General features: G+C 46.1%; 1 protein-coding gene across 1 annotated transcript in view; it reads left to right on the top strand.

The window, feature by feature from the left end:
• Positions 1 to 1,073: 1,073 nt before the first annotated feature.
• The window catches only part of LOC122542092 (rho GDP-dissociation inhibitor 1-like), a 22,925-nt gene continuing 11,061 nt past the window's right edge, over positions 1,074 to 12,937 (top strand). Inside the window, exons 1-3 of the mRNA XM_043679451.1 lie at positions 1,074 to 1,177; positions 5,891 to 6,073; positions 6,829 to 6,912. Coding sequence (XP_043535386.1) covers positions 5,896 to 6,073; positions 6,829 to 6,912 — 262 coding nt within the window. The 5' untranslated portion in view covers positions 1,074 to 1,177; positions 5,891 to 5,895. The remainder of the gene's footprint in view (positions 1,178 to 5,890; positions 6,074 to 6,828; positions 6,913 to 12,937) is intronic.

The following is a 12,937-nucleotide window of genomic DNA, read 5'->3' as shown; positions in this document are numbered from 1 at the left end:
CCCTTCCTGTTTCTGAGCTCTGTCCATATTGCCTCACTGCTCGAGTCCTCCATAGTACCCTCCTTCAGCACAGCTGGGATATCCTCTCTGACCAGTAATGCAACTCCTCCAACCCTTTTTTCCCTCTCTCTCTGTCCCGCCTGAAGCATCGATATCCTGGGATATTTAGTTGTCAATCATGCCCTTCCCTTAACCAAGTCTCAGTAATTGTAATAACATCATACTCCCAGTTACTAATCCAAGTTCATCTGCCTTACCTACTACACTTCCTGCATTAAAACAAATGCACCTCAGACCAGTTGCGTTCATCATCTGCTTCCTGCCTCCTCTTCCCCTTAGTCACTCTGACTTCATTATCTAGTTCCTTACAGGCTTTAGTTCCTACCTCCTTACTGTCCACTAACCTCTACATTAGTTTAAACCGTCCCCAATAACGTAAGTGAAAGCATCCCCTAGGGCATTGGTTCCAGTCCGGCCAAGTGTAGACCGCCAATTTTTAATTGTCCAACCTCCCGCAGAACCAGTCCCAATGTCCCAAAAGTCTGAACCCCTCCCTCCTGCATCACCTCTCAAGCCACACTTTCATCCTGCCGATTCTAACATGCCTACTCTGACAAGCACATGGCATTGGCAACAATCCTGAGATTACCACTTCTGAGGTCCTACTTTTTAACTTGGCTCCTAACTCTCGTAATTCTGCTTGTCAGACCTCATCCCGTTTTTTAACCTATATCATTAGTGCCTATATGCACTACCACAACTGGCTGTTCACGCTGGGGTGAGGATGGGGAACACAGTCTGAGGGTAAAGGACAGGGGTTCAGTGTCAGGATGCAGACAGTGGTTGTGGGGCTGCAATTTGAGAGTACAGATAGTTGGAGGGGGTATATAGATGAGGGTTCAGACAGTGGGGGATGAGTGGGTGGGGTCTGAGAGTATAGATAGTGGGGGATGGGGGTATTGGCAGTGGGGGATAGGTGGGTGGGGTCTAGGGGTACAGACAGGAGATGGCGGGAACTAGGATTTCAAACATCTGCCAATCAAACATTGTGCTTCAGTGCCGTGACATCAGTGGCCACATTTCCTGTCTCTGGTTCTGCTGAGTTGATTCTGAGTAGATTTCGAATTGATTCCAAGGTGTGATCTAACGAGCCCAGTATTGACGAGCAACTGCAACGGTGAGTCGCAGACCTTCCTGAAGCTAATGATTCGATTTTATAGCAGACGGTTTCCTGGAGCCAATCCTCATTGAGTCACGACGAGAGTTCGTGTTCAGTTTAATATCTCTCACCGTCTGTAACTGCAAAATTTTTCCGGTCTGGTCGCTGCATGCTTCCTGTTCAATTGAGCTCCAAGTAACTAAAACTCTCAGTTTTATTGATCGGACGCTGTCCATGAGCTAGGCATCTCTAGGCAGTGGGTGCGATGGTTACACAGTAAATGCCCAGTTAGACAGCTCTTTACCCTTTGAGATGCCAGGTTCCTGGGTGGGGCTTTCAGAATGGCCGCGAGCTGTTGCTCCTCACAGTCCTTTACAAGGTGCTGTGCCTGGGGTAGGAGGTTGTCTTTATTCCCATCTTTAACTGGGGACTCCTAGCTGTCTGCAGAGCCCACTAGCTTGCTCTGGTCTGGACTGAGCTCTCTGATTTCAGCTGGAGCTGAGGGGTTTTCTGTTTGGAAGTAAAGTTTTCACGGGTACCTTGGGCGTTTCTGACCTGTATCTTAATTGTTCTTCAATAGTGCTGAGCTATAGCTTTGTCCCAGCACAGAATTCTTAAACCAAGCTCCATCATTTCACTGGGCAGTCAAACATCGACCGAATTGGTCTGTCACTGGAGTAACACATTGCTGCAGACTCTGCTGTAATTCATTCAGGCAGAATTTGATGACAATCTAACAATAATTTGCAGCAATTTGTCATTTGAATTACGGCATCCATTTCTCCCAACCATCCCAGGGTAGGGTTTGAACTGAGTTCCTTTGGATTATTAGCCTCATTATTACACTGCTGTATTCAGTGCTGCAGCGTTGCAATTAACCTTCCCATCCTTAGTTTGGGATGGATGGGAAATGTCAGTTAGAAGATTGTTTTTAATGGCAAGGTGTGGCATTGCGTTGGAAACATGGTCAGAGTTGGCCAGTGAAGACTCCCACAGTTGGTAAGCCAGTCAGTCCTCACTGTGGAACCTATCCTGTGAATAATGACCACTGTTGTATGGGAACTGAAGGATCAGCAACACGGGGCAAAGCAGCAAAGAGATGAGAATTGGATAAGAAACTGAGATGTTGCCAGTTGTTGGGGAGACTAGGCCTGGAGGGCAGAGTCTCAGAGTGAAGGGACAACTCTTTAGAACTGAGGTGAGGAGGCATTTCTTCAGCCAGAGGGTGGGGAATCTGTGGAATTCATTGCCACAGAGGGCTGTGGAGACTAAGTCATTGAGTGTATTTAAGACAGGGATAGAAAGGTCTTATTTAGTGAGATGGTCAAGAGTTAAGGAGAGAATGAGGTTGAAAACCATATCAGCCATGATCGAATGCACAGCAGACTCAATGGGCTGAATGGCCTAATTCGGGTAAAATGAAGCCTCAATTCTTTCTGTCTCAGGGCCTGAGTATTTGTGAAGATTATTCACTGATGTCCAGTTCATGGCGCAGTACGGTGCAGCAAACGTGTGAGCTCAGAGCAGGGAAAAATATAGCATACAAATAAAAATCACAATTTGCATTTGTTGAAATTATGTTGAATTTCTAGAGGAGCAAAAGGCCATTCGGCCCAGCAAATTTATACTGACATTTCTGCTCCACTTTCTCTTCATCTCACCCCCATCAACATACCCTACTGCTTTCCCCATTGTCTGGCTGTTGCACTCTGACCCTGCGCTCTGATCCTAGGTCAGAGGTCATTTTTTTGGAAACCAGCACAATTCTGCATGGAGCAAAGATTGAATCTGATCTGTTCCAACTGGCCTTTTCCCCGAACTGTTTGTTTAGAAGCTGAATGACAGGGTTTCTGTGCTTTTACTGTCAACCTATTTTCACACATTTCCCAATCCCACCTGGGATATGCTTCAGGATATTTTAAATAAGTTTAACATGATTCTTCATCCCTGTGCCTCGAATGTCTCCATTCTGCGTGATACAAAACCAACTGTCATTTCACCCACTTCCTGTCACAGAAACTCTGTGCTCAGAGCTTAGTGATGAGAAATATTAAATTGCAGTTCGACACCGGGGGTCGATGGGGAAGGGGTGAGGGGAGGCTAGAGTGGGTGTGCTTAGTTTGTGAATTAGTTTGAGGTGTTCTAAAAATATTCCTTGTGCTGCTCACACCCTCCTAAACATAACCCGGTGGCTTCAGAAATCTCAAATTCCAGGATGTTGGCTGCTTATCGAGTGTAGAACAAGAGCTGTAGAATATTATGGCGCAGAAGGAGGCCATTCAGCCCACCTTGCCTGTACTGGCCCTTTTAAAGAATGGTCAGTTCTGCTATAATGCGGTAGTTCTGTTCTCGTGCAATCTCATGTTATAAGAGAATTGTGTAATACCAGCACCATTTAAACTAAAGGGGTCAGAATTGCATTATAACCGATACACGCATTAAAACTTCACACTTTACAAACAATGTCCCCAGATCATCAGACCTCAGCGTTTGCAACAGGAAGATGTTGGCATACACATTGCCTTTCTCAATCATTTCACAACACAAGGTGCAGCTTTCTACTGAATCTCCCTCAAACAACTTCAGCAGCTTCAATGATCCACTTCTGTGTTTGGACACCTAGGAAAACACGTTCTTCCTGGGAAGTATTGGAGAAACTCAGCAGGTCTGGCAACATCTGTGGAGAGAGAGAGAGAGTCAGTATCTTGGGCCCAGTGACCCTTCCTCAGAACTGACAGTAGCTGGGGAAAGGTGGTAAGATGGATGTAGGAGTAAGTGAGCAGGTGGGGATGGAGCCCAGAGAGAGAGAGAGAGCGAGAGAGCGAGAGAGAGAAAGAAAACCATCCCTTTGTCTGCCTATGTTTTCTCTCTCTCCCTTCCCCCACCGCTCTGCCTTCAGTATAAATACTGCACTTTTCTAAGCTACAGTCAGTTCTGACCAAATGCTACTGGACTCTAAATGTTTAGAGGGGTTAAATGTTTAACTCTGTTTCTCTCTCCACAGATGCTGCCAAACCTGCTGAGTTTCTCCAGTAATTTCTGTCTTTGTTTTCAGATTTCTAGCCTCTGCAATTCTTTGCTTTATTCTCCCATATTTGTTCATCAACATCAATCACATGACTCTGGTCCATGAAACAACCACCTGCATTTACATAGCTGCTTTAATACTGTAAAATACTCCAAAATGCTCCTGAAGATTTAACATGGAGTCATAACAACATAGCAAGAGCCCTGTTGGCCCATCCAGTCTGTGCCCATTATCAAACATATTCTATTCTAACCCCATATTCCATCTCTCGGCCCATAGCCTTATATGCATTGACATTCAAGTGTACATCCAAATATTTCTTCGTGTCTTGAGGATTCCCACTCTCTCAATCCTTTCAGGCAGTGAGTTCCAGATATCCACCACCCTCTGGGTGAAACAACTTTTCTGCAAATTCCTTCTAAACCTCCAAACTTTTCCCTTAAATCTTTGTTTCCAGGTTAATGAGAGGAAAGGTTTCTCCCTAACTACCCTATCTATACCCCTCATAAGTTTATACATCTTAACCAAATCCCCCTCAACCTTCTCTGTTCAAAGGAAGACAGCCCCAGTCCCTTTAGTATCTCTCCATTGCTGAGCCACTCCAGCCCAGGCAGAATCCGGGTGAATCTCCTCTACACACCTGCTCACACAACCATATCCTTCCTCTCCTGGTGACCAGAATTGCACACAGTGCTCCAGCTGTGGCCTAACTCATGTCTTACAAAGATTCATCATAACCTCCAATGGCTTGACTAACAAAAGCAAATATCCCAATATGCCCTGTTAACCACTTCATTGCTTTCAAGGATCTGTGGACACAGGCACAAGACAATGTTAGACTGATGATCAAATATTTCTAAAAGGGATGCAGTTACAAGGAGGCTATTAAAGAGGGGAAAGAGAGGTAGAGGGGTAGAGAAGGTTAGAGAGGGACCTAGGCCAGGAGATTAAACAAAAACTAGTGTCATAGTGTTCCAGTCAGAGTGAGTGGAGGCAGGACACACAGATTTATCCAAATGAGGCTGAATTCCTCCATGAAACAGGCACCTGAATGTAACACGAAGGGAGGAGACAACAAGACAAAGGCCACCTCAGTAAAACAACAACAGAAAACAAACAGTGGCCCTGGATACAATCTAAAGTTAAGATTTGAAGAAGAGGCATTCAGGAAGCGAAATGTTCACTCTGTTTCTCTCTTCACAATCACTGCCAGACCTGCTGAGTTTCTCCAGCAGTTTCAGTCTTTATTTCAGATCATCAGCATTCGCAGTATTTCATTTATATTTTAAATGGAGCTCTCTAGCCTCACACAGCAGTCAGTGATCATATTAGCTCTCTCTCTCTCACATACACACATCACACATACACTGTCACACACTCTCTCTCTCACATAGACACTCACTCAGACACACACACTCACAAACACACTCTCTCTCACATACACACACACACACTCTCATACTCTCTGTCTCTCACACACATACACACGCACGGACATCCCCTCTCTCACACACAAACCCATACATACAGGTACACAGAATCAGACACAGTCACTGGGTGAAGACTGGGACACTGGACGACTTAACAGTCCACTCGATTCTGGATCCTTGGGAAAGTAGCGATGATGTGGGAAGGGGGAGGAAGGGAACTGAGCATCTGGTGAAGGTTCTCCCGGAATGACCCAGCTCCATCCATCTCCTCAGCTGAAATGACGGAAGAGAAACACAACGAGAAAGCCGTGTCCGATGAAGAAGAGGAGAAATCGCTCAACTACAAGCCGCCGGCTCAGAAATCCCTCGCCGAGATTGTGCAGCTTGATGCTGAGGATGAGAGTCTGGCAAAGTACAAGAAAACTCTCCTGGGAGCAGACTTACCCCTGGTGTCAGGTCAGTGTGCTTTAGAACTCTGATCCCCAACCCCTTAACTCTAACCCTAAACCCTAACCTGAGCTCCTAACCCCTAAACCCTGACCCTAACCCTGACTCGAACTCCTAATCTTTAAATGCTAACATTAAACCTAACCCTGACCCTAACTCTTAACTGCAATCCTAAACTCTAACCCAAACATTTATTCCTGAACCATGACCTCTAACCCTTAAACTCTAACCCTTAACCCTGACCTGAACTCCTGGCCCTTAAACTCTAACCCCTGACTCTCTAACCCCTAACCCTAGCCCATCCCAACCCCCCAACCTTAGCCCATAACCCTAAACTCTAAATCCTTACTCTAAGCCTAACTCTAAACCCTAAATCCTGACCCTAACCCGAGCCCCTAACCCTGAGGAATGCAGGCAATAGGGAGGCAGGAGGTAGATACGGAAGGCAATGAGCATGGGGGTGTGGCAGGAGACATTCCCCCACCCCGAGGGTGTGAGGGGGGAGAAGGCAATGAGGCAAAGAGGGAATCCTGTGTTTCTGGAGGTGGATGGGTAAATGATCAGGGGAATGTAGGGTTCATGACATGTTGAGAAGGAGTGGGATAGTGCGGGGTTTGGAGGTATTGTGAGAGGGTGAGGACAGGGTGAGGATTGAGAATGGAATGAGATTGCATTTGAGCACAGTGAAGGACACAGGTGGAAAGTTTGATGCCGGGACTGAGTGGTCAGTTTACAATCAGTAACGCCTGAAAACTCTGTTCTAGATCCGAATGTTCCCAACGTGACTGTGACACGAATGACTCTCATCTGCACCGAAGCACCAGAACCAATCACCATGGACCTTACTGGTAGGTTGTTGGGGCCTGTACATGTTGGTAATCCATCGAGGAAGCTGCCTTTGCTGATAGCCAGTATTTTGGATAGTGAGGGGTTGGGGAGGTTCCCTCAGATAGTGGAACACAAGAGATATCTGCTCTCTCATGTTCTATAGGAAGGAAACTGCCATCCTTACCTGGTCTGATGTACATGAGAATCCAGACCCACAGCAAGGGGTTGATTCTTAACTGCCCTCTAGGCAATTAGGGATGGGCAATAAATGCTGCCTAGGCAGCGACGCCCTTATCCCATGAATGAATAAGGAAAACAATCCATCTCCCACTACCCAGAGCAGTAACAAAACTGAGTATGATGTGTTTTATACATGAGAAAATAGCCTTGGTAATTTGACAGACCATGAAACAGTCCAATAACTGAGGGGACTTTGTGGATTATAAACATTGCATAAATTTGCATCTAATTTTGCTTTAAATCTATTCTGATCCCAATACTTGAGTCACTCATTAACCACAAGCACTCTCCTTGTTAACCAGTTATTAGGAGATGTGAAAACTGCCTCACCCGAGTCTCATCTGAGATTCAGACTCGATGCCACTGGATTGTTAATGAGATGCTAACTCTGGTTGGATGTATTCCTGGAGGCTTCGCTGAGTGGGGTTTGACCTCCTCCTGTTCCACCCAAACAGGCCTTTCCCCCAAACAGTGAGAAACAAAGCTAACTCAAAGAAAATGAAACAGTTTCTCTACCACCTCAATAATATTTCTCCCTGGTGTGGCCTGTCACAGTGTGGATGTTAATCTTTAACCTCGGAGAGTCCTGGGCAGTTTGGTACTCCTACTTCACTCATTTTGAATTATTGATAAGGATAACAATTCCAATAACTTCAAACACAATCAGATCATGTTGGCCCGCTGAGTGGCAAGGGGTAATGGCCAAATCAAACCATTGCCCAGGAATTGATTCCAGCTGTGACCCATCACAGAAATACCTCTCCCAGCAAAGAATCACTTTCTGGCGTTTACACAGTGTTGACTGACAAAATATTTGTAGAGTCATACAGCATGGAAAGAGACCCTTCGGTCCAGTTAGTCCATGCCGAACATAATCCCAAACTAAACTAGTCCCACCTGCCTGCTCCTGACCCATATCCCTCCAAACCCCTTTCTATTCATGAACTTCTCCAAATGTCTTTGAAATGTTGTAACTGTATCTGCATCTGCCACTTCCTCTGGTAGTTCATTCCACACAATAACCACACTTTGTGTAAAAGGGTTACCCCTCATGTCCTTTTTAAAGCTTTCTCCTCTGACCTTAAAAGTTTGTCCCCTAGTTTTGAACTCCCCTATCTTAGGGAAAAGGGTTTTGCTATTCATCTTATCTATGCCCCAAATGATTTTATAAACCTCTATAAGATCACCCCTCAACCTCTTATGCTCCAGTGAAAAAAGATCCACTTTCTCCTTATAACTGAAACCCTTCATTGCTGACAGCATCCTGGTAAGTCATTTCTCAACCCTCTCCAATTTAAATGACAAACAAAAGTGGACTCAGTACCAAACCCGATGGAACACCGCTGGTCACAGGTCTTCAGTTCAATAAACAACCTTCCACAAGCATCCTCCTGGTGTCAAGCCAATTTTGTATCCAATTCACAAGTTCACCCTGAATCCCATGTGATCTAACTTTACTAATCAGCCTACCGTGTGGAACTTTGTCAAAGGTGTAACTACAGACCAAGTAAACAACATCTAGAATAAATTCTATAGAGCAAAATAGCATTTCCAGCACAGAAAGAGGCCATTCAGACCATCTACTGGTATTTGGGTGAATGGAACATAAGGATTCAATTATGCGTCCAGGATCCTGAAACGAGAAGCAGGTTTTTTACAAAAGTGACAAAAGCACTTTGACCTCTGAGCAGTAACAGCAGCCATTGGGTGGCCGTGACTCAAAGGGTGAGGGTTCAAGACCCGCCTGAGGGACTGTGCACCAAGGTCTAGACTGATGCTGGTATTGTACTGAGGGGGTGCTGCACTGCTGAAGGTGTTAGCTTTCAGACGAGCGAAGTCTGCCCTCTCGGGTGGGCATAACATATCAGGGCTCTGGGCCAACAGCTGTCTCTTATCTGCCTCACATTTCAGTTTGTGGGATCTTGCTGTGTACAAACTGGCTTCAGTATTTCCTGCAAAAGGTGCTACATAAATGCACATCTTCAGTTTTATTGTTCAATTCCGGGGCATCATAGATGGAACACAAATTGAACACAGTGTATTTTTGCAGGTTGGGTTATAATTCAAACAGTCAGGGAAATGTCATCCACTATTATTTGACAATCTCCTCAATAAATTGTGTCCTTCCGACAAACAGACAAATACCTCAACCTTCCACAAGCTCATCTCCACCTCCCCCCACCCCTGTGCCAACCTCCCCCCCTCAGGATGTGGTTACATTTCAGGATATTGTGAGGTAGCATTGTTTGTTGCAATTCACAAAACCATAGCACCAAATGCTGAAAGACCCCAGATAAATCAGAACTGACAGATACATTCTTTTTCACGGCATATTAATTTTAAACTTGCTGCTTAAGGACGGCTGATATTTCAATAAGTGAGACCCTTTTAGTTTTGGAGGGGCATCTAAAGTTGGCGTTGCTTTGTGCTTGTCTCTCAGTGTGACTGAAAGCTCTGACTCAGGAAGCTGGGCTGGGCTGCTGATTATATCTTTCGGGCTGACACCTGACAAATATGCTTGTGCTCCGTTTCTCAGTTTCTCCCTTAAAAGGACTTTGTCAGAAACAGCTTGCGACAGTCTGTCTGTCAGTCACTTGCACAGATCGCACTCTGTGGGGACAGCTTGCATTCACTTCCTACATGGAACTGCTCAGCATTTATGAAAACAATTTTTTTATCCTTTCACAGGATGTGGCTGGGCCAACTTCTATTACCCGTTTCTAATTACCCGAGGGCAGTGAAGAATCAATATTGCTGTGAGTCTGGAGTCACATGTAAGCCAGACCGGGTAAGGATGGCAGATTTCCTTCCTTAAAGGACATAGTGAACCAGATGGGTTTTAACAATGAGTGAAAACAGTTATATGGTCGCCATTAGATCAACTTTTTAAAAATTTCACAATTTTATCGAATTCACTTTTTGGCCTCTGTCATGGTGGGGTTTGAGCAATTTCCCCATATCAGAACAAGATGCAATGGTATCATTACTAAACTGTTAATCAAGAGATTCTGGGGATTTGTGTTCAAGTCCCACCAGGCAGATGGTGGAATTCCAATTCATTAAAAAGCTGGAAATAAGAGTCTAATGATGACTTTAAAACATTACCGATTCTCAGGGAGAAACCCAGCTGGTTCACTAATGCCAACAATACCTGGTCTAGCCTACATATGACTCCAGACCTACAGCAATGTGGTTGACTCTCAACTGTCCTCTGGGCAATTAGGGATGAACAATGCTGGCCTACCTAGTGATGCCCTCATCCTTTGTCTGAATAAATAATGTTTTAAAAATAAGTCTGGGATTCAGGATTACTCGTTCACACACACAGCCTTCCTCCCAAACTCTGCTCAAAGTAACAGCTTGTGGGCTTCCTCTGAAAATCCTCAGTGTGGCGACAGTGATGTCGCACTGACCACTTGCCAGGCACCTCCACCCCATTGCCAAGGTCACTCTGCCAGCAGTGCCCAGACCATAGAGCCCCCTGCCAGCATGAATTGTGAACTGCCCACTGCAGTTCCTGCCCACCACATGTCTCGAACACGTGACTGAACAATGAACCTGGGATTAGGACCACGACAGACCACTCCCCATCCGCAATGCAACTCAATAAAATCCAATCCAGCCTCAGCAGCTCTTCACCATTTCATGTTCAGGGCACCATCCTCATTCTTCCCGGTTTTAACTCAAAAGTGAAGGCTCAGCAGATCAAATATCGGGGGACCTCATTATCACAGAGGACAATGGAGACCAGGTCATTGAGTGTTGAGTAAGTGCCCCACTGTCAGAGGGTCAGCATTGAGGGAGTGCCACACTGTCAGAGGGTCAGTGCTGAGAGAGTGCCGCACTGTCAGAGGGTCAGTGCTGAGGGAGTGCCGCACTGTTGGAGGGTCAGTGCAGAGGGAGTGCTGAATTGTCGGAGGGTCAGTGCTGAGGGAGTGCTGCACTATCGGAGGGTCAGTGCTGAGGGAGTGCCGCACTGTCGGAGGGTCCGTGCTGAGGGAGTGCCGCACTGTCGGAGGGTCAGTGCTGAGGGAGTGCCGCACTGTCGGAGGGTCAATGCTGAGGGTGTGGGCACTGTCGGAGGGTCAGTGCTGAGGGAGTGCTGCACTGTCGGAGAGTCAGTGCTGAGGGAGTGGGCACTGTCAGGTCAGTGCTGAGGGAGTGCCACACTGTCTGAGTGTCAGTGCTGAGGGAGTGGGCACTGTCAGGTCAGTGCTGAGGGAGTGCCACACTGTCTGAGGGTCAGTGCAGAGGGAGTGCTGCACAATCAGAAATTCCAATATATGGTTGAAAATTCAAGCCAAGGTTCCTCTGTTTTTCGGGATGGATGCAGAGGTTCCTATGGCCACTATCTTGAAGCTCAGCAGGGGTGATCACCTGCAGTGTCACATTCAACATTTATTCCACAATGAATTTGACTGAAATGGGTTTATAGAACATAGAACATAGAAAAATACAGCGCAGTACAGGCCCTTTGGCCCTCGATGTTGAGCCGATCCAAGCCCACCTAACCTACACTAGTCCACTATCCTCCATATGCCTATCCAATGCCCGTTTAAATGCCCATAAAGAGGGAGAGTCCACCACTGCTACTGGCAGGGCATTCCATGAACTCATGACTCGCTGAGTAAAGAATCTACCCCTAACATCTGTCCTATACCTACCACCCCTTAATTTAAAGCTATGCCCCCTCGTAATAGCTGACTCCATACGTGGAAAAAGGTTCTCATGGTCAACCCTATAAAACCCCTAATCATCTTGTACACCTCTATCAAGTCACCCCTAAACCTTCTTTTCTCCAATGAAACAGCCCCAAGTACCTCAGCCTTTCCTCATACGATCTTCCTACCATACCAGGCAACATCCTGGTAAACCTCCTCTGCACCCGTTCCAGTGCCTCCACATCCTTCCTATAGTATGGCGACCAAAACTGCACACAATACTCCAGATGCGGCCGTACCAGAGTCTTATACAACTGCAACATGACCTCAGTACTCCAGAACTCAATTCCTCTACCAATAAAAGCCAGTACGCCATATGCCTTCTTCACCGCACTATTTACCTGGGTGGCAACTTTCAAAATAGTTATAGATCAGAGAGACCTCGGGTGTTCAGGTACATCATTCTTCACACACCGTTAAGAAGGCATTTAGCACACGTGCCTTCATGGCTCAGACCTTTGAGTAAGTGAGCTGGGATGTCGTGCTGAGGTTGTACAGGAGGTGAGGTCTCCTCTGCAGTACTGTCTGCAGTTCTGGTCTCCCTGTGAGGCGGAGGATATTATTAAACTGGAGAGGGTTCAGAAGAGATTTAGCAGGAAGTCGCTGGGAAGGCAAGGTTGGAGTTAGAAGGAAAGGCTGGATGGGCTGGGACATTTTCCGCAGGAGGTTGAGGCATGACCTTAGAGAGGTTTATAAAATTACCGAGGGGTATAGATTAGGTGAACAGCCCGTGTCTTTTCCCTAAGGTGGGGAACTTCAAGACCGGGGACACGCTTTGAAGGTGACAGGAGAAAGATTTTCAAAAGACACGGGGCAATTGTTTTTCTACAGAGTGATTTGTGTGTGGAATGGGCATCCTGAGGAAGTGGTGTTTGTTGGGCACACTTACAGCATTTAAAGAGGCATTTGGATAGGTACATCGGTCAGGAATGGTTGGAGGGACATGGGCCAAGTGCAAGCAGGTGGGATGAGTTTAGTTTTGTATTATGGCTGACATCGGCTGGTCAGACCCAATGGTCTGTTTCTGTGCTGTATGATTGTAATCAGGGACAGCAAGGGGTTAGATACAGAGTAAAGCTCTCTC

This window comes from Chiloscyllium plagiosum, chromosome 39 (assembly GCF_004010195.1).
Source record: "Chiloscyllium plagiosum isolate BGI_BamShark_2017 chromosome 39, ASM401019v2, whole genome shotgun sequence".
NCBI classification, from domain to species: domain Eukaryota; kingdom Metazoa; phylum Chordata; class Chondrichthyes; order Orectolobiformes; family Hemiscylliidae; genus Chiloscyllium; species Chiloscyllium plagiosum.
This window is presented reverse-complemented; position numbering and strand designations above follow the sequence as displayed.